The sequence below is a fragment of the Rhamphochromis sp. 'chilingali' genome, assembly GCF_963969265.1.
Source record: "Rhamphochromis sp. 'chilingali' genome assembly, chromosome: 19".
NCBI lineage: Eukaryota > Metazoa > Chordata > Actinopteri > Cichliformes > Cichlidae > Rhamphochromis > Rhamphochromis sp. 'chilingali'.
The window spans coordinates 12,310,850-12,335,872 of NC_137946.1; the positions used below are offsets into that span (position 1 = coordinate 12,310,850).

Sequence of the window (25,023 nt, forward strand, 5' to 3'; positions counted from 1 at the left end):
TCAATTCTGCTCAATATTAATGTAATCTCTTTATACACTTATTGGTGAGACCCTCCACAACAGTCCCAGTTTCTCATGTGGTCCCATGGGAAAATTAATTGCCCATCACTGAACAATAGCCTTTGAAAAAAAGTAGACAACTGAAAACCTGCATATCATTAACCACAAAAGTTTTTTTTTTCAAATATAAAAAGCTTGTAGTATTGTTTCACCCACAACAAAGACTTTCTTTCACAAGCATACTGTTCCAGTTGGTAGGCTTCTAGGAATCAAGCGGGACCAGATCTCAGAGTTGTTAGAATTTAATCTACTGTCTCATCAGACCTTTTTAATAATATTTACATTGAAAATCCTTAAACCGAAATGCCCATTCTCTCCAGTGAAAATAAAAGGGCACAGAGAAAAGCTTAACCTCATTATTTGATGTTTACTTTACATTTTAATAAACTGAAATATTCACATTTTGGTCTGTGGGTGTACAGGGGACTCTGTGTGCAAAAGAAATTAATGCGGTTTTTAGTTCTTGTTATGACTGGCTCATAGGGTAAACAGCAGGTTGGTGGTTGAATTGCTGGCTGTTCCAGTTTGCATGCCGAAAGCATCCTTGGGCAAGATACTGAACCCTGAGTTATTTCCAATGTGTTCATTGGAGTGTGAGTGTTAGACAGGAAGTACTTTATGTGTGAATAAACATATTGTATAAAGTCCTTTGAGTGCTCAGGTAGAGCAGAAGCCAGTATATAAGAACTGGTCCATTTACTTTTCAGGTTTTTAAACGTAAGAGTATTCGCTTTCTTTCACTGAGGCTAACTCAAAACCTGTAGAGATGCCATGAAAATGTTTAACTTTTTTTTGTAACTGTGTCATTCTTTTTTACTTTTCCAGTTTCCTTACTTCAGTTTGTAAAGTTTCACAATAGGGATGGATGTGTGTGTGTGGGTGCACAAGTATAAGTATATATATCTGTAAATTTGTATATCTTTTGACGTGTTACTCACGTTATAAAAGCAAATACATGTAACAAATTGTAAGGAAGAATTTATGATGGGTAGTGCATGGACAGGAAGAAAAAGTGTTGACTATTAGTTACTAAATTGTGGAAAGGTGGTGGGATTAAATAAGCTTATGCTTTTTCCTACTCCTTTTTGAACATGTAAGTTATTTATAATTATTATTGTTTTGCTTTCCTTTAGTTTTGATTTGCTTGTTTGTCTATTTAAACATGTTCAAAATAAAGATACAATAAAATTACAAATAAAAGTATTGCTGCTTAGACAGAAAATATTTGAACGTTAAGTGGAATCCAGTAGAACCACTTCTTTTCCTGGTTCTCTCACAGAACAGTATCGAGATAAAAGAGAAACCATCGAAGTGGTGAATGATGTGTACAATTAGTAATGAAGGAGTGTACATTTTTTTGTGTCATGAAAATGCATGTCACACACATAAAGGGGCCAACGTTAAAACTGTGTGTCTTTTTCAACATAAGTAAGGTGTATTACTACTAATAATAAGAATAGCAGTAGCAATTTTGGTGAGTGTAGCAACACTACTCCAAAACTACTGAATGTACTGTGTTAGAGTTGTTTGTGATACCATTACAGGGAGGCTGTGCTTTGAATGCACTTTCTACGCATCTGTTTGAGCTCTGCACTTAACAGCATCCTCCCTTAACTCCTTCACTGTAGTGATGGGATTTCTGGCTCTTTTTAGAGAACCGGCTCTTTTGGTTCGGCTCACTAAAAAGAGCCGGCTCTTTCGGCTCCGAACCGGCTCTTCAGGTTGTTTTGTTGCTTTAATTAATTTATTATTAACAATAATATAAAATTATGCACAAAAGGAATTACTAATGTAAAAAAAAGTCGTTTTATTTATATATGTTTATATATAAATATATACAGTGGACCCTAGAGGCAAAGCATGTACAAACTCCAAAACACATTTCTAGCGTTAACTGAACTTCAAAACAGAGCTACCTAGATCACTTAAATTACACAATTGAAAGCATATGTGTATTGTTTGTGTATTTATACACAAGCACTCATATATATTCAAATAATTTTAAAAAAAAGTTCATTTACCTGTTACTACCACACACCAAATCCGGTTGTTGGTACTTGCTGGCTTGTGTAGCTTCTAGGTAACTAAAGGTCAACACTGGGCCTGGCATCCTGGAGCACTTCTGTTGTGTTTTTACATGTTTTGGAGTTTTTACGTGTTTTGGAGTTTGTATGCACTTTATCTCTAGGGGCCACCATAAATATACTTTTATTTATTCACTCCACATAAAATCTAATAAATAAATCATATAATTCAAAAACCAACTAGTCACAGTTCAACTTTTAACTATTTAAATTTTCAGCTTTTTCCTTTTAACCCTTTAAAGCCGATCAGAGCAGCACGCTCCGTTTTGCGTAACTATTTTTAAATCCCTGTAGAACCGGAACTGCGTAAGCTAGCGCAATAATTTTTTTTTGCATATGAAACCGGAGGAGTTGTACTTACATCTTATGCCATCAGCTTGTCCTAGGTCATGGTTTCCTTCCACTTATAGCTTTGCAAATATTGCATAAAAAGCGCTTGCAGGAACAAAAACATAATATTCCAGAAACACACTTTGCCGATCCGATCAGCTATTCGTAACACTTCCCACATTGAAACAGACGTCAGCGGAACAATCACATGTCCTCCATTACCTGCCCGAAACCGGGAGTGACGTCATTTTCGCGGAAAATGTAGTTTTTTACTTGTAGGCCTTAAAAGCCTATACTGGTGTTTTTATAAGTCATGTTTGACTTTATGCTTTTCTGAATAGTTGCTGGGATGCTTAGAACACTGCTTAAAATAGTTTATTTTGATGCACATGCTGTTTTCTTTGCAAATTTGCATCATAGGATTGTTTTTCGTTTTTCCTGCAGTATATAAAAATTGGTGTATCTCCAAAATAAAACTATGAAGACACTCAAAATTTCCTGTTGTAAACTATTTTTTGCAACTTTTTTGTATTTAAAGTTTTGAAAGATAAACCTCTTAAATTTCTCCAAGTAGAAATATATGTAAAAAAAAAAAAAAACGATTTTCAATTTTTTTGTAGTTTATTGCACTTTTTTGCAATTTATGTAGTTACTATGGACTTAATGCATACATATTATTAAAATATGGGCTATAACAGTTGTGTTGATGTATAGCAACTTGAAATGCTCCCAAAAATGGCACTACAGCATGTAAAAATATAAAGTAAGCTCTGGTGGCCTTGGTTCTATGGTAGGTCTTAAAGGGTTAAACAAATTTAAAATGAAACAACACAAAACGCTGAAAACCACAACACAATTAAATATAAATTAAAATATGAAAACAAAAAGAAGATGTATATTCTCTGTCATATGAGCCTGCATAAATAAACTTTCTGAATCCTTTATCATCTGCAACTGAAAATAGTTGTGGATGATTACTATACCTTTCTAATGTGATGTTGTTGTCCCTGGCTCTCTTTCTCTCCCTCCTGCTCTGTTCCTGTGCTACTGAGAGTGTAACTACTGCTCCTCCCCCCTCTGCCCAGCGCAAGGCACAAGGCTCGAGTGTGGAGTGAAGCCGAAAAAAGGGTGAGAGAGAGGGTGAGAGAAGGAAAGAAAAAACCCCGCGGCTCGCGTCGTTCACGTCAAAGACCCGGCTCATTAAGAGCCATTTCGTTTGCAACTGACACATCACTACTTCACTGTAACACAATGCACTATAGAAGACAGGTCACTCCTCCGCTGATGCCCCTGTAGTCAGTTTAGTCTATCAGTCTTTTGGAAGTGAAATAAAAAATAATAAAGTGAAGTGAAAGCAAAATAAAAATTGGAGAGGCTGTAGCATATTTGTTAAGTTATATGCGTACACCCTAGTCGTGTCAACGCTGTGTTGAGATGTAAGAAGTTTAAAATGTCTCATATTTCGCACGCTATTTTCTCTGAGTGTTCCTGAACACATCTTTTTTTCCCCGGAAGTGACGTTGATTGTTGTATCAGCGTTCCTTTCGTCGTGTGGTAGCGGCTTTGTAAGTGTTGTTGCTTTAAACCTAATTTTTAAATACTGCTTAATGGATTTTTTTATTTCCTTTATTTTTGGCTGTAATATCACTTCTCTGAAACATTATCCGTGTTACTGAAGGCTCGAATTACTGTCGTTTTCAACCTCATCGGCTTTTATAGGAAGCAGCGTTTTAGCTTTAGCAGCTAGCAGGCTAATTTGTTCTTTTCATTTACTTGCCTACAAAGAAGTGTTTAAAATGCCACAGTCGCAGTTTAATAAGAGAATTGTTAATTATAGGTTTAATTGATTGACCTGGAGTTTTAGCATGTGAGCAAATGATATTTGTTAGGAAGATTACGTAACTTGTAATCTAAATGCCTCTCAAATGTTATTTACGTTGCAAACATGGAAACACATGCAAACTATAAGCGGTTTGATCACCACTGAGGTTTAATGAATGGATGGTTGATATTTGGGAAAGGGTACTGTTGTACCAGCTTGTCTAAAAACCAAAAAGATGAGCCTTCTGACTTTCTATAAAACACATAAGTGGAGTAAACGCCTGTTGTGTTGTAGGGAACTGCAATTTGATAATGGACACCGTGACTTTTTTGCTTTTACTGCTTGCAGCTTTTCCATCTGTTTGATAGTTTTAATGTCCCCTGTGTCTAATTGCAGAGCCATCAAAGATGACTACAGCTGCAAGACCAACATTTGAGCCGGCAAGAGGAGGGAGGGGTAAAGGAGAAGGTGATTTGAGTGCTCTCTCCAAGCAGTACTCCAGTCGAGATCTTCCAGGTCACACAAAGATCAAGTACAGGTCAGATGATCAAATGTGAATGGAGTTTTATCATTACCTGATCTGATGGCTGGTTTGCTAGAGGGAAAGATGCTTTCGGATCAGTTCCTACTGCATCATCTGTCTGCTCACTGTGAGAGTGGTGAAAGTGTTCCAGAAAGCATTCTGGATGAACATTAGAGTTTATTGATCTGCAAATGTTCTCCCTTCTGCAGGCAGCCTACCCAGGATGCCCCCGAGGAGGTCCGTGCCCGTGACTTTCGCAGAGAGCTGGAGGAGAGGGAGCGTGTAGCAGTACGTGAAAAGACCAGAGAGAGGGGACCAAGAGGTTGGTCTTTCTGCAGAAATTAGACTTCCTGTAGAAATTAGACTTCCTGTTAATGTAAAATATATTTTAGATTATATTTATTTTCTCACATATAGCATTATGTTGGTCTTATTTTTTCCAGAGCACACCACATCATCATCATCTTCTTCATCATCTTCAAAGAGGCCAAGACTGGATCAGATTCCAGCTGCTAACCTTGATGCTGATGATCCTCTCACTGATGTGAGTGTCTGCAATGCAAGACATTTTGGGCATTTAACTTGAGTGGTGATTAGTACTGATTAATCTCCCTTAATAATTATTTTTATTTTATTAGGATGATGAGGACGAGGACTCTGATGAAGATAGTGATGATGATGACACTGCAGCTCTTTTGGCTGAATTGGAGAAGATTAAAAAAGAGCGTGCTGAAGAGCAAGAACGCAAAGTAACTTTGTTTTAGGCTGTTCTGTTTGCACTAACTGTAATAAGATGCTACATTTGAACATAAGAAATGTTACTTCTTTATATTCAGTAAAATATTATTTTTTCCATCTTAGGAACGAGAGCAAAAGGCAGAGGAGGAGAGAATTCGAATGGAAAATATCTTGAGCGGCAATCCACTGATTAATTTGGCTGGACAGCAGCAACAGAACCAGAACCAGAATTCATTCAGAGTCAAGAGAAGGTATGTCTCACTTATACACACAGTAAAAACACAGGATGAGGTTTGTATTTGGGGAAAAGGCCTCTTAAATCTAATCTTGATTTCATTTCTTAATATTATTCAAGGTGGGATGATGACGTAGTGTTCAAGAATTGTGCCAAAGGAGTGGACGAAGCACGGAAGGAGAAACGCTTTGTGAATGACACACTGCGCTCTGAATTTCACAAGAAATTTATGGAGAAATATGTAAAGTAGAGGACTTCCTCTGTGTCATTTGTATTGTTTTTGTTTTTATTATCAAATGTGTTTGGTCTCCTTCCTCTACCCTCTGTTGCGGAGGGTACATGGTTTTTCAAATAAACTCTGTATAGAACTTGATTAATACTTGTACAGTCATCCATCTATCCATGCTATTAACCACGTATCCATCTGTACAGTCATGCTGTATATAAATGTGTCAACGTGACATCCTTTGAGTGAAATTTGTCAAAAGTTAAGTGCAGTTTTAAAATGTGACCAGACATTTATTTTCTTTGGGGGTTTTTTTTTCAGCTGGCAGAGATTATATAAACTAGCATCTCCACAAATGCACAGTTAGATTAGGATCCAGTCAGACCATCACAAGGAAATATCTTCCTTCTGTTTAGCCGCTCCACGCACACAAACATTTCATTCAAAACAGTGTAGAGATCTGCAGTCAAGCCTTTATTTCTTTATGCAGCCATGTGTCATTGACTTTTTCCCTGCTTATCTTATTCAAGGGCACAGGGGCGCTGGAGCCTGATTTAGACTTCTGTGGGAAATCGTAACGTAACCGGAAAGCCTTCTTAACCCTACACCGCAACCTGACCTGCACCTCTCAAGAAATATAGCTACATCTCAGGTCGATGCAGACTGCAACAACTGAATGACATGGAAGGTTACAGTGTAGAGTTAAGACGGGTTTCGGTTGCAGTAGAAGGTACAACTTGGATTTCCTGCAGAAGTCTAAATCAGGCACATCCCAAAGGCACAATACACCCTGTCAGTCTGTCACATTTCTTGTGGAATTCTTTTTTTCAATAAAGTGTCTTCATATTAAACTGCTTTATGAACCCTTAAAAATAAACAGACTGAAAAATCAAAAGCACATCAGTCACCAGGATACTGTTATCCTATACACACAAAACTTTCCAGTAAAATAAAGGTGCAAGTTTTATGTTAATCTTATCCAAACTACATGTTCCACTTCATCAAGATTAGAATATTCCCAGTTTATTACTCATTTAATGAATTGTCTGTAATTATGCAGAATTGTTGAACAATTTGAGCACATTTAATTTTGGTGTATTTCCATGCAGATACAGCTTCTCCCTTCTTATTAAACCTAGCTGCATACAGTAGACTTCTTGTCTAAAATCCATTTTGCATTTGAAATTATCAGCTTCATCTCATTCAATAGAAAGTAGCAGTAAAGTCAAACAAAAGTGACTATTTCTATTGTTCTTGCATTAAGTCTTTCATTGACACGAATGTAAACACGATTTAAGTTACTGTCAGTACTAAAGTTAATTTTACTGCACTTTAGCCATTTCATTATTCCAGCATTCATTATTATGGACCCAAGGCAGTGACATTACCCACGTGGACGTTGGGTGGATAATTAGACAATGTGTACGTCTTCATTAAAAATAAGCATTATCCTGTCATCCACTTTCTACTGCGTAGCCAGAGGTTTGGCACGAGAGAAACGCGTTGCACGCGATCAGTTGTAGTTCCACAGAGAGACAGCAGAGGGCGCGCCCTCCAACGATCCTGCCTGTGACGGGGATTGGGAGGCTTCTGGGAAAAGATGGCAGCTTCCTTTTGTTTGTGGGGATTTGCTTCACTCGGAGGAGGGATTTAAAAGCGTTCAGTGGCTCTTTAGCGGTAAAGTCTTGACTCGCAATACCGGTTATCCAAACACTTGAAGAAGGAGAACATGGAGAAGAGCGGGAGTGTCGACAGCTTGGGCTCGAAGCGCTCCTCTTCCCGACAGCCGAGTGTAGATTCATTGTCCAGGTAGCTAAACTCACCGCCAGACACCGCCTTTTAAGCTAACCAAAAGTTTTGACACTATCGGCATGGGTTAGTTATTAAGGCTTTATAGCTAAAGTTAAGCGTGTCTAACTTCAGTACACTTCTTGTAAGCTTTTCCGCTGTGACTAATGTTATCCACCAGTGACGGTGTCCTACGAGCGCTACGAGACCAACGCAGCTTAAACTGTAAATTAGGACAACGCAGTTTTATCGATCCGCTCCAGTAATCACTCAGGCTGTGATGTGATAGAAATGTCAAACGGAAGCTAACAGAGCCTCGATGTAGTAGAGTGTTTGCCCAAACAGTGTCAAACTTATTTCAGTCCATGGACAACATAGAGCCCAGTTTGCGCTCGTGTGGGCCAGACAAGTTAAAAACACTTTCTCAAATCATGAAATATTTTTAGAACATTTTCTTCACAGCCACGTCTGATTTGCCTCAAAATGTTGTGGTTTGCACATATCTAATAATTGCTGTAGCGTTTTAGTTTCGTATATCAGATATTTTTGAAGATGGATTAGAAAAGAAGTTCCGTCGACATAAATAAAAGCCTGAAGTTTTCACTGGCTCCTTTTGCCATAAAATTGAATCGGGATCTGCAATTAAAAAACCCCAAATCAAAACACAAAAAATCCCTCTCAATATGGGTTAATTAAAATACAGTAAATAAAAATCTCATTACAAAAACAACTAGTTTCACTTTCTTTTGCGATATAGTTGTATTTTATAGTACTGCAAAATAAAACATGTAGAATAGCTTTTTGACATAAACTTCTTAGTTGAAAAATGAAAATGCAAATCTCATTCAGCTTTCATGTTGGATTGAGCAAACATGACACGCTCCATCACAAAAACACCATTAGATGGTCTAATACAGATCAAAATTTCCAGATGATATTCTAATTATAACGGAGAACATAATTTAGTTTAGTCAAGTATATGTATATTTTTCATTTCTGACAATTACTTTATAGGCATGCATATAAAGTAGGAGTCTGATAATTCAGGTTAAGTTTAAGATATGCTCAGAGGTACTTAAAAATGCAGCTGTTCCAAGGTAATATTTTTTGCGCATACAAATGAATATAGAAAAACTATTAAGAGAAATGAGAAAGGGATTAGTAGCTCATTCCATGTGAGTAGTATTGCAAGGTCAGGTACGTGTGCACATGGTGAAATCAGTAGTCCGACACAAGACACTAACCCCTCGCCCTGATGTCACCGGGTGATGAGCATGCTGCCGGAATTGTAATCTGTTTTAAAATCTTACATTTTTGCATTTTAGTGTTCGTATCCTGTATAATTTTAAACTTAACCTCAGTTATACGACTCCTTGAGGGCATTGTGCATGCCCAGATCCATCAGAGGGGATCTGGAAAATGAAAAATATACATTTAACAAATTTTTGTCTCAGTCTGAGAAAAAAAAGGGCCAATCTCAACAGATGTCTCTGTTTTTTTTAGTCATTGAGTTTTCTGTCATTACATATACGAATACGTATAGATATGTAAAAAAAACTCCCCCCAAAAAAGAAAAGACTGCACCTAATAAATGGTTCTCACTTGTGTGATGTCACTTTCCACCAGCACTTCCACCTCTCGCTCTGACCGCTCTGCCCAGGCCAAACCACCATCTGCTATGTCCTCGGATTCTGTGTCCACCTCTGCAGAGTTTTCCCCAGAGCTCAGGGTTAGTGACCTGCATATGTTTCACCGCTATTATTTTTCTATTAAAACATTTTTTTTTAATTTAAAAACTGAAGCGTGGCTCTCCTCTTCTTTTTGCAGGTCAAGCCCAAAATATCTGCCAAGGTAGATGATTTTACACATTTAATTTTACCCATCCTATCCTATATGTTTGAGTAACATTTCCAGTCAAGAGACCACTCAGAACTAAAGATGATATGTTTCCAGCAGGCCATCAGAGATTCAGACAAAGAAGAACTGCAGTTGCTTCCAAATGAAACCGTGCAAGACATGGGTAGGTTTCCTTTCATCTGCAATCACAGCCCATCAAAACAGCAAAAATGCATCATCACCTTTATCCTCTTATTTTTATTCATAGCCCAAGATGTCACCTACTTCTGTCCCTTCACTGGAGCACTGAGGGGAACTGTGACTGTCACCAACTACAGGCTATTCTTTAAATCTATGGACAGGGTATGTTATTGATTATTTTTAATTTGTATTTTGAAGATTTATGTTTTTTGTTAATGTCTGGCTGATTTCCAGGACTCAACATTTATGTTGGACTTGCCACTTGGGGTGGTGAGTCGCGTGGAAAGGATTGGAAACGCTTCGAGTCGCGATGTGTCCTATGGGCTGGTGTGCAAAGTGAGTAAGCTTGTGAAAGTTGTAAAGAATTACTGCTTTCATTCATTTCATTTCATTTATTTGTTCATTTTCAGGCACAACAAATACCTATATTGAACATAAAATGCACAAAACAAAAAACAGAATCGCTAAGTTGCAAAATAGCCAAGTAGTTTACAGTTATTCAACTGAGAAGCAGAGACAGAGCTGGGCTATCTCTGTCTCTGCCAGAGATAGCCCATTAAGAAATAGTGAAGTTTTACAAAGGTCTACTTCTACGTTACCTTTCTTGGTAATAACGCTTGGCTGTGATGAAATGATACTTGCATACAGCTTCTAGCCCTTGAGTTTTTCCATGATTTGTTGCTCTGCATTTCTACAGGATGTTCGTAATCTACGATTTGCACACAAACAGATGGAGGACACCCTCAGGAAGTCCATTTTTGAAGTGCTGATGAAATTCGCTTTTCCTGTTTCCAATGGGCTGGTAAGTACTGCCCAGCAATGCTGTTGCTGACTTTATAGTCCTGCACATACAGTACTGGGAAACACATATTCATAGTCCTCTGAAAACTAAGTTCAATTTTAATTCAGTTAGATTTATATAGAACCAAATCACAGCAACAGTTGCCTCGTGGCACTTTGTATTATAAGGTAAAGACCCTCCAATAATACAGGCAAAACTCCAAAAATCAGACGACCCCTTATGAGCAAGCACTTTGGCAACATTTGGAAGGAAAAACTCCCATTTAACAGGAAGGAAGCTCCAGCAGAACCAGGCTCAGGGAGGGGCGGCCATCACTCGTGACCAGTTAGGGGTTAGGGGAGGAAGACAGGACAAAGACACGCTGTGGAGGAGAGCCAGAGAACTAAAGTATTTTAGAGTCAAATGTGAAGCCATCTGTTCAACAGTTAAAGCTTGGCCCTAATTGGGTCATTTAATAAGATAATGATCCCAAGCACAGTTTCAAATGTAAAACATAATGGCCAGTCCAGACCTCAAACCATTTGAAATGCTGTGCCTAAACAAATACCTGCAAACCTCAATGACCTCAAGCAACGTGTTCAAGAGTGGGCTAAAATTCCTCCACCATCATGCAAGACACTGATAACGTCATACAGAAAATGATTACTTCAAATTGTTGCTCTTAAAGATGGTTACATAAGATACTGAATTGTGGAGTGTACTTAGTTTTTCACAGGTCTAACTTTCACAGGTCTTTTACAAAGTGCACAAACTGTTTTTCGTGTACAACCAACTGAAAAATGTCTCCCCCACTCTCCACAGCAAATCTTTGCCTTTGAATATGGGCAGGTGTTTCCTGAAAATGGATGGAAGGTGTATGATGCTCTCTCAGAGTATAAAAGACAGGTACTTAAGTTATGCAGAATGCTTTGTTAAATGTTAAAGTGCACTCATAAAACCGGTTACTTATGTCTTTTCTTTTTTTGTCAAGGGTATACCCAATGAAAGCTGGAGGATAACTAAAGTAAACGATCACTATGAGCTGTGCGACACGTACCCATCAACACTGGCAGTGCCTGTTAACATACCAGACGAGGAGCTGAAAAGAGTCGCTGCCTTCCGAGCAAAGGGAAGGATACCGGTGAGCGACCGTATTTTTCAGCGGTACTATAATTGTCTGTGTGTGCCCGGCTTGCAGGACAGTCTGTGCTGATATTCTGCTACACATTATTTAAAGGTGTTGTCATGGATCCATCCAGAGAGCCAGGCAACAGTGACACGCTGCAGTCAGCCGATGGTTGGGGTGAACGGGAAGCGCAGCAAAGAGGATGAGAAATACCTGCAGGCGATCATGGATGCTAATGCTCAGTCACATAAACTCTTCATTTTTGATGCCAGACCCAGCGTCAACGCTGCTGCCAACAAGGTCCATTTTCTAAATTATATTTATTTAATGGGACCCACTTTACATTGTGTTACAGTGATTGATACATATGTTAAACATGGCCAAAGCTTCAAATAATAACAATGACAATAATAGTAATCCCAGTGAGCCAAAAGGTCAGGCTTCAGACTTTTCTCAATGGTCCATTTCAGACAGTCTTTTTCTACTCGTGGTTGTTCATGATGTCAAAGAGAGTAGCTATCCTTAACGGTGATCGTGTGTGCATTATTGGAAGGGGAAAGAGAGCTGAAACAAAGTTTGATTCAAGGCTTGTTTCAAAGCGTGGATGAAAGATCTCCCAATAGATTCTAAAAATAAACACGAAAGTCCAAAATGAAGAGGCTCGTATGGAGCCGTAGCCAGATTTAGATTCTTATCTTTTATTATTTGCTGTGCATCATCAAGCACAGTTTTGAGTTTTTAGCTGGTACAGTGTATTAGCTATGCGTTGTCTTTGCAGATTAAAGTAAATAAAGCATGCAATCAGTACTATATTTGAGCAGTAAGGTAAAATCTGAGCTCTTTAGCTAGAAGATCACTAGTTTCTATTGTGTCGTGCCTACAGTGGTGTAGTGGTTAACGCATTCACTTGGCAAGCAAAAAGGTCCCTGGTTTGTTTCCAGCTAGAGACACAAATCCCCTTTAGGACCACGTCAGGAAAGGCATCCGGCATTAAAAACTCTACCTGCTGTGGTGACCTTGCTGCTTAATGTAGCTTCTACTACTACTGATTCAGGACTGTCTCGTTGGCAATAATTTAACTGGATCTGTTTTTCTGTTCTGTGCCCCGTGGATCTTAGTAACCACTGCATCCTCTACTTTCCCACAGATGAAAGGGGGTGGATATGAAAGCGAGGATGCCTATCAAAACGCTGAGCTGGTTTTCTTGGATATTCACAATATCCACGTGATGAGGGAGTCGCTCCGCAAGCTGAAGGAAGTTGTCTACCCCAATATCGAGGACTCCCACTGGCTCTCCAATCTGGAGTCCACTCATTGGCTTGAGCACATCAAGGTGAGCATAGTGACCCATCGGTTGGGAAAGGACATTGTAAAAATATTGCAGTGATAATGGTTTGTGTGTTTCTGGTCCTGTGTTTGTAGCTGATCCTGGCTGGAGCGCTGAGGATCGCAGACAAAGTGGAGTCAGGGAAAACGTCGGTTGTGGTGCACTGCAGCGACGGCTGGGACCGCACGGCTCAGCTCACCTCCTTGTCTATGCTCATGTTGGATGGTTACTACCGCACCATTCGCGGCTTTGAAGTGCTGCTTGAGAAAGAGTGGCTGAGCTTTGGTCATCGCTTCCAACTGGTAAACAGATTATTTTTCCACTTCGGTCCAGCTGGAAGTCTAGTTTCATCACTGATTCCTTATGCTCCTGTTTCTGGCAGCGCATTGGTCACGGAGATAAGAACCACACGGATGCAGATCGCTCACCTGTTTTCATTCAGTTTATTGATTGTGTCTGGCAGTTAACTCGTCAGGTAAGTGACACATATTGAGTTAAGGTTCTGAAATGTTTAGGAAAAGGTTCTTTCAAGGATTGCAATCAAGCTGTTTTTTGTTTTGTTTTTTTAAATTCAAGTTTCCTGCCGCCTTTGAGTTTAATGATTACTTCCTGGTGACCATCCTGGATCACCTGTACAGCTGCCTTTTTGGGACATTCTTGTGCAACAGTGAACAGCAGAGGTTAAAAGAAGTAAGCTCATTTGGTTTCTCGGTATTTTATGGGGTTTTTTTCCCCCCTCTCATTATCGTTTTACTTGGGATAATACAGCTTAATAACTAGCATAATACGAATCAGAGATGGCACAAGAATGAATTAGTTTTTCACTCGTATGGTTTGTGTAATCACATTCCTTTTTTGTTACAGGAGATTCCCAAGAGGACAGTCTCATTGTGGTCATATATTAACAGCCAGCTGGAGGACTTCACCAATCCTTTGTATGTGAACTACTCTAACCATGTACTGTTCCCAGCAGTCAGCTTACGCCACCTGGAGCTTTGGGTTGGCTACTACATTCGCTGGAACCCACGCATGAGACCTCAGGTACGTCAGGAAGACTTGCTGTTGTTTGGACTTCACTTGTGTGATGATCGCTGCCCTATACTCACAGTACATTCCCCTACTTGCCAACTGGGAACACCTGGGCGCTATCCAGACTATGAAGGTGTGGCTGCCACTCCATTCTGCTTCTCATTCACCTACCTACTGGCCACCACGCATCACCTTAGTTTCTCTTCAGTGTCATTATGTTGTTTTTGTACTGACAGCACCAAACATACCTTCAGATTCATCTCCACCCTACATGAGTGATCTTAGTGATTTTGACAGCTCATTAGTTTTGCATTACAGTTATACAAGTCTGCACAAAGGCCGTTTGATACCCACCATTGCAGTGGCTCACAAATGGCACTGAGGCTAAAGTTGATGTCACATCCACTGACGCTGGCCATTTCTGCCAGTTGTGCACCTCTCAGTTTCTATAATGTGGTGTGTTGTGCTGTTTTACTGACACATCACTACTGAAGCTCAGATTCACAGAGGGGGATGTTACAGCAGTTTGAAAAGATAAGACTCTGGGAAACTTTGACTTCTCTAATATCAGCGTTTATGTGGCAGTATTGTCTGAGTGGTGACACCTGCTGTTCAGGAGAATACTGCAGAAGCTACCTGCACTGTAACGGCGAGCATAAATGGATGTGACTGTGTGATGTTCTTAACATTGTTGCACAAAGCACCCAGTGCAGTGTGTTCACACTTCGTCATCAGCTTATGAACCAGTTTTTGACAAACTAGGGACTCGTCCAGGATCTGAAGGTGGGATGTCTTCCGTAACTGAAAAAACTTTGCCATCTGGGAGGAAACTAGGGTGATGTGTGGCATGGTAGCAGGCAGGTAGATGGGCAAGAAAAAGAAAGAATGAAGTACCAGCTACAGCTTTATCGTGAGGAAATTCACAGTCTAGGTCTAGGTAATCCCAGATGAAGAGTCCCTGCCCTGTCCACCTGGAACTGGGAACGCATGCAGAGAAAAAGTTGAGAGAATAGGGCAGAGGTTGGCACTCGTGCACTTAATTTTACTCATTTAACTTTCTTTTTTTTCTCCCTCCCTTTTACCAGGAACCAATTCATCAGCGCTACAAGGAGCTATTAGCAAAGCGCGCCGAGCTGCAGAAAAGGGTAGACGAATTACAGCGAGAGGTGGCCAATCGCTCAGCTTCCTCCGCCTCTGAGCGGCCAGGCTCGCCCACACGCTCCATCACTCCGGTGCAGACCTTTGTTTGACGCTACTCAACCCTCGGTTGACGGTCACAGAAGCTGAACCGCACTTGTGAGAAGGTGTCATACAGCAGTAATAAGCCGCTTTGATACACTACCACCAAAAGTCATAATAAGTAGTATTTGTTACTGTATTTGCATCTCTCACAGGTCATGTAGAGCCTGCTTGCAACAGAAGTGTCTGTCTCAGACCACAGCCATATGTATTCCTCCTCTGAGGTTGAGAGGATACGTACCCAGAATAGCAAGGACTGTTTAGCATATCGACCTACCTACAATCAGTGTTTTGTTTTAAGTACACTAAATGTTTATGCCTTATATACTTTATAGGAACACTTGCCTCATTTCTTGCTATTGATTTGAAAGCACTATAACTGAAGGAACCGTGAGGCTATGTAGTGCTGCAGAAGTGATTTTTAGCACAAGGAAACACGGACTAAAACAAATTGTTGAGTTGATAAATATTAAAATGAAATGTAGCTTAAGGGCTGTGATGTTAGCTTCTTCTGATATTAAAAAAAAAAGTAGTTATAAAGTGCATTAAAAAGCAGTTAGGGTTAGCTTTACAAATCTTTTTAGATTGTTGAGACCAAACGTTTTTTTGTCATGCGTGACATTTCTCTCACCAAGTGGTTTATCTTTTGTAAGTTTCCTTTTTCCAACTATTTAACATTATTTATTATCTTTCGTTCCAGATGTGTATTTATAACTCGCAGACACCTTCTGTCTTGTGTCGTGAATTGATTAGCTGCGTCCCCATGCAATATTAATAAGCTGCAAAGATTATGCAATAGCTCATTTGTCCCAGGAGTCCTATGGGAACAATTCTCGCAGAGGCTTTTTAAAGCTATTATCAGCCAATCTTTTTGGCAGAAGAATGTGTAACTACACAAATAATGGGCTTTTTATGTCGTTTTGCAAATTTGAATAAGTACCCGTGCCTTGTCCTGAATGACTGGGAAAATGACAAAAGAACAATGTGATGGTTTCAGCCTGTAGCCTTTTTGCTGCGTATTCAAATAATTGCAATAAAGCTGCAACTCAAGGATTCAGTATGGTTTGTCACATTAGCATGTTGCTAACAACAGCAGCATCCTCCAGTCAATTTCTTGGGTTTTGTGGTTTCGTGTTTCAGATATTAGCCAACTCTAATAACACTAGCCCTATTTCTGATCTTTCCATAAAAATAGGACAAAGAGTGCCTTTTACTGTAAATTAAGAAGGATAAAAGTCTGGAATTTACAGTGTGACTGTGGGGTAACCTAATACCAAATTACAATCTGAAAACATTCATTTATTCTCTGTTTTATCTTTATATAGTAGCGTTAAGACATCCGTCACCCAGTAATAGATTCTTCATGTGACTTTTACATTGAATTCATGCAGCTATATTTGTATGTAAATCATGTCTGCCACTGATCTTGATCGTTGCAATCCTTTTAAAATGCACAGCTGTCTAAGTGACACCATTCCATGTGGTTGCAAAGAGGCTGCAGTCCTGTATGCACTTCATTAGATCAACACTTGAATTTGGAAATTGATATACTGCAGGCATCAGGAACATCCAACTGTACTCTTAACTGCCAATGTGTTAAAAAGTTTAATAAAAGTGCTGATGCTGTGTAGTCAACTTTTGGCCTTTTTTGGGTTTTTAAAAAAAAAAAAAGGCATTGTGCATATGTATGCATGTGTATACTATACAAGAAGCTTGTAGCTTGAGGCTTGTAATTAATTACAATACAAACAGCTATTTGTGAACCAGAAGTCTCCTAATTTTGTTTGCATTGAACAATTTCATCAAGAAAGACTACAACTGAAGGTATTTCCTCTATCTCAATTTATGTATTTTTTTACTTATTGGTTAGTTATTCCAGTACACAATATCAAGAACCTCACTTCACTCATAGAAGACCTTGCAAATGTAAGACAATCGGAGCACTCGTGGAGCGACACTTTTTTAAAACTGAGAATTTGCAGGTATAAAATTCATAGGGATGGTTTCGCGTGTAGTACTCAACTGTTACACGGGTGAGTCCATAGTGTTGTGGTTTACATGTTTAACAAGCAAAAGATTCCTGGTTCATATTTGGGAGAAGACACAAGTCCCATTATGGTTGCAACAGGTGGATCAAACCAGTAAAGACCATGGTGTATAAACTTTACACTTTCTATACAAAAATGACAAATCATGAACGTCTTTATATACAATCTGTTGGGTTTTATTTGTTTTTGTTTGTTTGTTTGTTTTTTTTTTGGGGGGGGGGTTAATCAACTTGTTATGTTGACTAAGCACTGTAACATTTTGAACATACAGAAGGTAAAAGTCAGTACCCACAACACTGATTTTGCTAACTGCACAGTGGGTAATTAAATTTATGAGAGGAAAAAACATGGAAGAGATAAACTAACAAAACAGTAATAAGAAATAAATAAACAATGAAATGGGACCACAGTTCTGGCATATTTGTGTTTTTTCAGTTGTTTACTTAGGATATAGAGTTTAAGATTAGCGTTTTAAAATTGGTTTTGTTTTGGTTTGTGACTGAATCACATCCAGTGACTGGAAAGGATCCGTTTGGCAACAGCTTAATTTCTCAACGTGACAATGATCCCAAATACACTGCCAATGCAGTAAAAGCATAGCTGAAAAGAATAATATGTAATGAAACCCTATCAGTCAAGCTTGCTACTGGATATACTGTATTTCCATTTATGTTTGCAAACAGGAATGGTTTTATAAGTGGAGGGCATTGACTTTTTTTTCACTAGTTTTATATTTTGCAACTCTTCCAGCATGGACGTTATGAATGTTATGCTGCCTGTAATATCAATTAGTATGAACAGTTTGGTGGTGGATTAGTGATGGTCTTGTGAGGATAATTCATGAAAAGATACACAGGCCTCTGCAGGCTAGGCAACAGCATCCTGACTACCATTAGGTACCAGGATGCAGGTTCAGGCCGTACACTGCTGCAGTGGGTCCTCAGTTCTTATTGGTGCACAACAATGCCCAGCCTCAATGTGGCAAAAGTATGCAGGCAGTTCCTGGAGAATGACAGAATAAATATGATTGACTGGTCCTCATGCTCACCTGACCTAAATTCAGTCCACATCTAATCCAATCCACACAAATCAAACAGCACACTTCTGGGATTTTAAGTTTTAGTCCATCAGACTACTGACAGTGTGAGGTGCAAACTGACAGCAGTTTGCACCTCACACTGTCTAGGAGCTCAGTGATGCCCTGATCCAGATCTGTGAGGAGATCCCCCAAGACCCTATCCATTGTCTCATTAGCGGCATGCCCCGATGTTGTCGGGCATGATTGCAACCTTTTTTGGGGCCATACAAACTACTGAGTTTCAGTAGTTCAACTTGCATATATACAAAAAACCTGAAATAGTTATTTTAAACAGAATAGAGACATCTGTCTGGGATAGAAAGACTGGAAAACGGTTTAGAAGTACAGGTATCAGATACTGTTTAGGTTCCTGATAGCTAAACATACACAGTGGCTATTGGATCGAATAAGATAACATTATTATTGAATCACTCTTTGAAAAATACCATTCTTTGTTTAAAAATTATATTTCCATTGCACTCCGGGTGTAGCGTGTGAGAAGACGAAAACGTGTTAACTGAATCCTGGCACGTGATTGGCTCTGCAGATTTCAAACTTAAATCCCGCGTGCGGCTGTTGTGTCGCGATAGGTTTCCTTTCTTCTTCGGGAGCCGTCGGCCGCTTCCGGTTACATGACGACGACGGCGTTTATACAAAAAGAGAGAAGGAAAACACAAGGAAAAACACCTTTCTTGGCGAGAACAGCGGAAACTTAATACAAATCGCCAGATTGCTGTTAATGGATTGCTTATGTGTCAGCATAACTAACGACTGCTGACAAGTTAGCTTGGCTGGAAAACGTATGAGCAGTGCAAGATCGCAGATATTTGGAGTTTATTGTTCTTCGCCTGCTTCCTCCAGCTAGGCTATTTCTGTGTTGCTGTACGCTACATAGCCAAGCTAGCTAACGCTGGATGCCAACACGGTGTGTGCTCCTGGTTGTCAGTTAGCGAGCGGTTAGAAAGGAAAGGAAACCGCGCTGTTAATCGCTTTACCGCTGGACTCCGCTATCCGCTTCTAGCTCGTTGGCTTTAGTTGGGCGAGAATGGCAACTACGGCATTGTACGCCTGTACGAAGTGTAACCAGCGGTACCCCTTCGAGGAGCTGTCGCAGGGCCAACAGCTGTGCAAGGTTTGGGAGTGTATGTGTGAGTGAGAGAGAGAGAGAGAGTCTGCTTGCAAACAAGAATAATCAAACAATCACGACACGAAAGAGTGAAGGAGTGTGCGGGTGTTTTTTGTAGCAGGTTAGACAGGCTCACATTATGTAACAAGTTGGAAGGCAACCGTATTAACGTAACCATGTTTAGATCACTTCTGTACATCGTGCTCTTTATTTAAAGCGCAACAACACAACCATACCACATGTTTACCTGTTGAATATTTGTTCCCGGTAAATAAAATAAAAAATGTAGATTACATGTTTGGTAGTCTTTCTCGTTTGTAGCTGAGGAGCAGAGTTCGTTTATTGGCAAAGGAAAAAATATTTAAATGGAGAAAACCTTGAAGCAAACCTGGCTGATTTTTTTCTTTAGATGTTTTCTTCCATAGGCCATGGCTTTTCTTTGCATTAGTGCCGTGCGATACCAACCAAATATAGAGCCAGCATGGCCGATACCAGTACCGTTACTTTTAACCTGTAAAGGTAGCTTATGTAGGAGAGAGCAGTGTGTCGTGATTTATGAGATGAGTAGTCTTCACCTGGCTAATTCTGAACAAATTTTAAGGAACACTAAATCACCGTTTTTACTGTTCACAATAATTAGTTAACACAATAAAACATAACTTTCAGCTGTTCATGGATTTTGAAACTTGGTCTTTTGTAGAGCTGGGATATAAATGTGCCTGTCTGTAAAGCACTTTGGGTCAACTTCTATAGCACATTTAAACAACAGGATATGAGTAACATAGATATGACAGTCAACACAAAAAGGCTCAGACATTTTTCACTGTGCATGTTTGAGGTATATTTTTTCCATTTCCAAAAAATAATGTATTTAGCACAATTCAGAAGGCTACATACTGAACTTAAAGGAACACTTATATCAATCTCATACCAATACCGGCTTTGGTGTCAATACAGTCACTGTTCATATCGATCTCCCCACCTCTACTAGATTAACTGATACATTCAAGATTATTTTTAATTAATCTTTTTAAGACCTAGACATTGTCACAAAAAGTCTGTTAAACCATGATTGTTCTGTTAATAATGCCTTTGTTTCCCTCAATGGGAAACCCTACTGTGACATTATGCTGGGCTTGTATAGAGAAAATTTACATTGGTGTTTTCACAGATGTTGTAGCCAGCGCACAATACGCACCACCTGCAATGCAGTTTCCACTGTAATAGACCGCAGTAGTGCTGTTTGTTTGTCACCATTCACCAGCAGACAGTCGTGTGCCACAAAATGATATTTCTTTGTTTTTGTACTGCAGGAGTGTCGCATCGCTCACCCAATAGTGAAGTGCACATACTGCAGATCTGAGTTTCAGCAGGAAAGGTGAGATGTTTCACCTCCCAGTGATGTTTGTTCAGCTTTCATTCACGCCAACTCAATGAATTTCGTTGAAGCTTGTTTTGGCTTGAAACCGGTCTTTATTCTTTGCAGTAAAACAAATACAATCTGCAAGAAATGTGCCCAGAACGTCAAACAGTTTGGAACGGTGAGTAGCAAATTTCTCCTGGTTTTTTGTAATACTAGCTGTATTTGCTAGGTCCTGCTTCACTTTTTGCATTTTCTTTTTTATTATTATTTATTTATTTATTTTTCGTTTGTTTGTCTTTGCAGCCCAAACCTTGCCAGTACTGTAACATTATTGCAGCTTTTATCGGGACAAAGTGCCAGCGTTGTACTAACTCAGAGAAGAAATATGGACCTCCACAGACCTGCGAACAATGCAAACAGCAATGCGCCTTTGACCGTAAGGAAGAGGGGAGGAGAAAGGTAAGAGTCTGAATTGCTTGCAGTCTACTGTACAGTTTAGTAGCAAGTTTTATGAGCTAATATCACCTCCTGTTTCAGGTGGATGGAAAACTTCTGTGCTGGCTCTGTACGCTTTCCTACCGCCGTGTCCTGCAGAAGACTAAGGAGCAGAGGAAGGGCTTTGGTTCCTCCAACTCTTCATCCCTGAATGAGAAAGACCACCACTCCAGATCGCACCATCATCATCACCATCACCAACACAGACACAGCAGTTCTCACCACAAGTATGTCATCTGTTGTATCGCCTCTTTCCTCGCATGTTTTGTCCCCAGGCTGCTCAGTCAGCCCTTCAAGTTTAAAAAACACATAAATGTTTTATGTGTCTGTCATATGCTGCAGGCTGAGTGGGAGCCTGAGTCCTGAACAGGAGCAGGGACTGTGGAAGCAGAGGTAAAGCTGCCTTCTTATTTAAGGCTCTTATTGAGTTTTTATTCCCAGAGTGAACACTTCCTTTTTCATCTGCTCTGCAGCCATAAATCGTCTTCAATCCAAAAGGAGACTCCAAAGAAGAAACCAAAACTGGAGATGAAGCCATCCAACGGGGACAGGTACGACAGATGTAGCACATTATGTGCTATATTATGGTTACATATGTTTTCCTTTATGCCGTTCCCATTGTTGGCTTCATGCTCATTTCCTTCTCCCTCCAGTAGTTCCATTACCCAGTCTATGGATTCAGGGGGAACGGACAACTTCATTCTCATCAGCCAGCTGAAGGAGGAAGTGATGTCACTGAAGAGACTTCTGCAGCAGAGGGATCAGACCATCCTTGAGAAGGACCGAAAGGTAGGTTAATCTGCCTCAGCTGACCTCTGCTTTTGCTTTGCTTTGTTTGAGGGGTTGATTTCTAATGACCAAATTCTCTCGTAGCTCACAGAGCTCAAAGCAGACTTTCAGTACCAGGAGTCAAATATGAGAGTGAAGATGAATCAAATGGAGAAATCACACAAAGAAGCTATGGAGCAACAGCAGGTAGGAATACATGTGTGACACTGAGGGTTTCAGATTCTTACTCCTCATTAGTATTAGTCTTCACCTGTGTCAGTTTTAATTGCCCAGCTGTTTCCAGTAGGTGTGGTAATGTAGCCATTTGATACACCAGAGAAACAATTCATGGGAATTATGTTCTGCAATGATGTAAAGGTTATAATGGATTAGTATTATGATAATAAAGGGATGGTTCACTGTGTCAGCTGATCAATTTCCGTCATCATCATCAAACGTGTCGGTCTTAAATTGTCTTTATAGTTATTTTCTAAGTGTAACAGTGTAAAAGTGTGCATGTTACTAATTGGATTTTTTTTTTAACCCTATATGCCAACATTTATAACTCATTATGTATTTTGTTTCCACAGGCTAAGAACAGGGAGTTGATGAAGCAAGTGGCTGCGCTCTCCAAGGGAAAAAAGTTTGACCGGACAGGAAGTTCACTATTGTTACCCTAACAATAGGCCGGCCAGGGTGACAACACAGAGCGGCTTCATTTTTTGTAACACTGTGAAAGTCTCTCTCCTGTGTTTCCTCATTGCCATCGACATCAACTACTTCTAAATTGGTAAAAAGCCAGAGACCATGTTGTACATGGAAGTGAAATGTTAAATCAAAGAATCCTTCTTTCTCTAATTAAATAAATCAATGTATTTTAGATATTTTCTGGCGGCTTTTCCACTGGATCATAGGATATGACTTTGGATGTGGTGGAGGATGGAGTCCTTTTTTTTTTTTTCTTTTTTTTTTTTGTTTTAATCAAACACTGCCGGGCCAAAACAAAAACCATGGTGTGCATACAGTATGTGGAGAACGTTGTCAATGCAGCCACTTAATGTTTATGGATGTCATGCATTTTATTTATTCAGCTGTATTTCTTAGCTTTTTTTTGTATTTCCTCACAACATACTAAGAGAATATCCCACATTTTGGGGTTTTCTTCAATAGTAATTAGTTATATTTTTGTAAATGGACACGATTGTGGAAGACAGATGCTCCTTAACGGAGACCATGTGCAACTTTACAATGTATGCAAACGTGGGAAAGGCGACCACTGAGCTGCTGCTCGACAGTAGAGAAATCTCTCGGTTAACGGTTCATAAACATAAAACCAACCAATGAGCACTCAGAAAGGCCGTCTCTTGGCTGCCCAGTTACTCACTGTGTGACAGCTGTAGTGCTTTGCTGTTTCTCTTTAGTGGAACGATTGTAATACTGCATGATTTTACTGCCAGATACCGGGTGGCTTTGTGGTCAGACTTTTTCTTCCCCTGCCCCTCTTTTAATTAGTTTTTTAAGAGTCACTTGTAAATGTATCACCGGGGTCAGCCAATGTATTTAAACTATTGCTTGTATCTGTTTTAGTGAGTACAGTATGTGTATGGTAAGGCCAGTTGAAATTAACATGTCTGTAGAAGATGCTTTTTAAACAAACACACCTATCACCCTACATTACTGGGCTGGTTTCATACTGTGGTGTCCAGGATCACTTTTGTACTTTTCCAAACCAAGTGTTTTAAAACTATTAAAACTGGCTAAACTGTTACGGTGTTCTCTTTGACTTTTTATTTTACTTATTACTCAGCGGGCCTCTATTATTAATGCATAGTAGTTTACCTTTATGAACATGTGGAAAAGAGGGAGAGTGAATATACTGGGTAAACGATACTGAATTTAGACCTGATGGTAAGGGATAGGGTGAGATGGAGGCAGATGGAACAGCTGAAAGAAGAATGCTTGAGTCCATTGAGTGAGGAATGACATCTGTGTCAAAACAAAAATATGTACGGATTGTAATGTTTTTAGTAGCTTCCAGATGTGATTATGCACTCCCTGTCACCACCAGCAGGTAACTTTTTACCAATGGGCTGGGTTTGATTAGTGTTGTTGTTTTTGCTTTTCATATTTCTTTTTTCTTTTCTTTTAATGCATCACAACATCACCCAGAGGTATCACTGGGTATTAAATTAAAGTACAGACTGACACTGGTTCAACTTTGGTTGACAATTCCGCAAAATAATTCATAGTTTTGACGTAAAGTCATTGCAACTGTTCGCATTCTGTTGATAGATTCTTCTTATTTTAAACCGGAATTGACTGTACCTGAAAAGAGGTAGTATCAAATACTTGACATCTGATATAGAGAACAAATAAATAATATCTGGTGCACACAAGTTCTAATTTTTAGAACAATAAAAAGTGAAAACCGTAAGACCAGTAAGTTTTGAATTCCTCTTGAAAGATTTTCAGTAAACACTGATTCCCCAACAGCTTTAGGGACGCCATGTCACAGAAAGTATTTTAAGATGTGTGTACTGTAAGGGCATATAATTAAAGTTATTTGCGATAAATTTAGCAAATTTTGAGTTAATGTAGGAGTGATGGTTGCATTTGGCTAGTTGATTAAAATGGGCTACAACACAAAACCATAAAACTGTAGTGAATAGAGTATGAAGTATAGTCGAGACTGATTCGTTTTATTTTTATGGAATGAGTACGGGCAAAAATTCAATATCATTAAATTTATTGTAACTTAATACTCAAGCGCAAAGAAAATGACAGACGTTTGCGAATTACT

At 39.4% G+C, this 25,023-nt stretch overlaps 3 protein-coding genes across 6 annotated transcripts; all 3 read left to right on the forward strand.

The window, feature by feature from the left end:
- Window positions 1-3,962: 3,962 nt before the first annotated feature.
- Window positions 3,963-6,253, forward strand: cwc15 (CWC15 spliceosome associated protein homolog). Its single transcript, XM_080867286.1, has 7 exons — window positions 3,963-4,039; window positions 4,693-4,834; window positions 5,029-5,141; window positions 5,263-5,363; window positions 5,458-5,568; window positions 5,681-5,808; window positions 5,913-6,253. Exons 2-7 carry the CDS (start codon window positions 4,704-4,706, stop codon window positions 6,040-6,042), a joined length of 714 nt encoding a protein of 237 aa, XP_080723412.1. The 5' UTR covers window positions 3,963-4,039; window positions 4,693-4,703; the 3' UTR covers window positions 6,043-6,253.
- A 1,330-nt stretch (window positions 6,254-7,583) lies between these two features.
- Window positions 7,584-17,108, forward strand: mtmr2 (myotubularin related protein 2). 2 transcript variants are annotated; one of them, XM_080867284.1, is made up of 16 exons: window positions 7,584-7,827; window positions 9,433-9,535; window positions 9,634-9,657; window positions 9,760-9,826; window positions 9,911-10,005; window positions 10,078-10,179; window positions 10,541-10,645; window positions 11,447-11,530; window positions 11,616-11,765; window positions 11,862-12,050; window positions 12,898-13,083; window positions 13,173-13,379; window positions 13,460-13,552; window positions 13,654-13,767; window positions 13,942-14,118; window positions 15,192-17,108. In XM_080867284.1, exons 1-16 carry the CDS (start codon window positions 7,748-7,750, stop codon window positions 15,354-15,356), a joined length of 1,941 nt encoding a protein of 646 aa, XP_080723410.1. In that variant the 5' UTR covers window positions 7,584-7,747; the 3' UTR covers window positions 15,357-17,108. The 2 variants fall into 2 exon arrangements, with proteins under 2 accessions (XP_080723410.1, XP_080723411.1); XM_080867285.1 differs by having other exon boundaries at window positions 9,763-9,826.
- Window positions 17,109-19,081: 1,973 nt separating this feature from the next.
- fam76b (family with sequence similarity 76 member B) lies at window positions 19,082-23,209 on the forward strand. Of its 3 annotated transcripts, none has more exons than XM_080867451.1 (10): window positions 19,083-19,603; window positions 20,911-20,975; window positions 21,084-21,138; window positions 21,264-21,419; window positions 21,498-21,682; window positions 21,798-21,848; window positions 21,929-22,006; window positions 22,112-22,244; window positions 22,329-22,430; window positions 22,814-23,209. In XM_080867451.1, exons 1-10 carry the CDS (start codon window positions 19,517-19,519, stop codon window positions 22,901-22,903), a joined length of 1,002 nt encoding a protein of 333 aa, XP_080723577.1. In that variant the 5' UTR covers window positions 19,083-19,516; the 3' UTR covers window positions 22,904-23,209. The 3 variants fall into 3 exon arrangements, with proteins under 3 accessions (XP_080723575.1, XP_080723577.1, XP_080723576.1); XM_080867450.1 differs by having other exon boundaries at window positions 19,084-19,603; window positions 22,109-22,244; XM_080867449.1 differs by having other exon boundaries at window positions 19,082-19,603; window positions 21,929-22,244.
- The last annotated feature ends 1,814 nt before the right edge of the window (window positions 23,210-25,023 follow it).

Coding starts and splice junctions, on each gene's coding strand:
- cwc15 (XM_080867286.1), top strand. CDS start 4,704: ATGACTACAGCTGCAAGACCAACATTTGAGCCGGCAAGAGGAGGGAGG. Junction 4,835..5,028: donor CACACAAAGATCAAGTACAG/GTCAGATGATCA, acceptor TCCCTTCTGCAG/GCAGCCTACCCAGGATGCCC. Junction 5,809..5,912: donor TCATTCAGAGTCAAGAGAAG/GTATGTCTCACT, acceptor ATATTATTCAAG/GTGGGATGATGACGTAGTGT.
- mtmr2 (XM_080867284.1), top strand. CDS start 7,748: ATGGAGAAGAGCGGGAGTGTCGACAGCTTGGGCTCGAAGCGCTCCTCT. Junction 10,006..10,077: donor TCTTTAAATCTATGGACAGG/GTATGTTATTGA, acceptor GCTGATTTCCAG/GACTCAACATTTATGTTGGA. Junction 13,553..13,653: donor TCTGGCAGTTAACTCGTCAG/GTAAGTGACACA, acceptor TTTAAATTCAAG/TTTCCTGCCGCCTTTGAGTT.
- fam76b (XM_080867449.1), top strand. CDS start 19,517: ATGGCAACTACGGCATTGTACGCCTGTACGAAGTGTAACCAGCGGTAC. Junction 21,139..21,263: donor ACGTCAAACAGTTTGGAACG/GTGAGTAGCAAA, acceptor TTGTCTTTGCAG/CCCAAACCTTGCCAGTACTG. Junction 22,245..22,328: donor TCCTTGAGAAGGACCGAAAG/GTAGGTTAATCT, acceptor ATTCTCTCGTAG/CTCACAGAGCTCAAAGCAGA.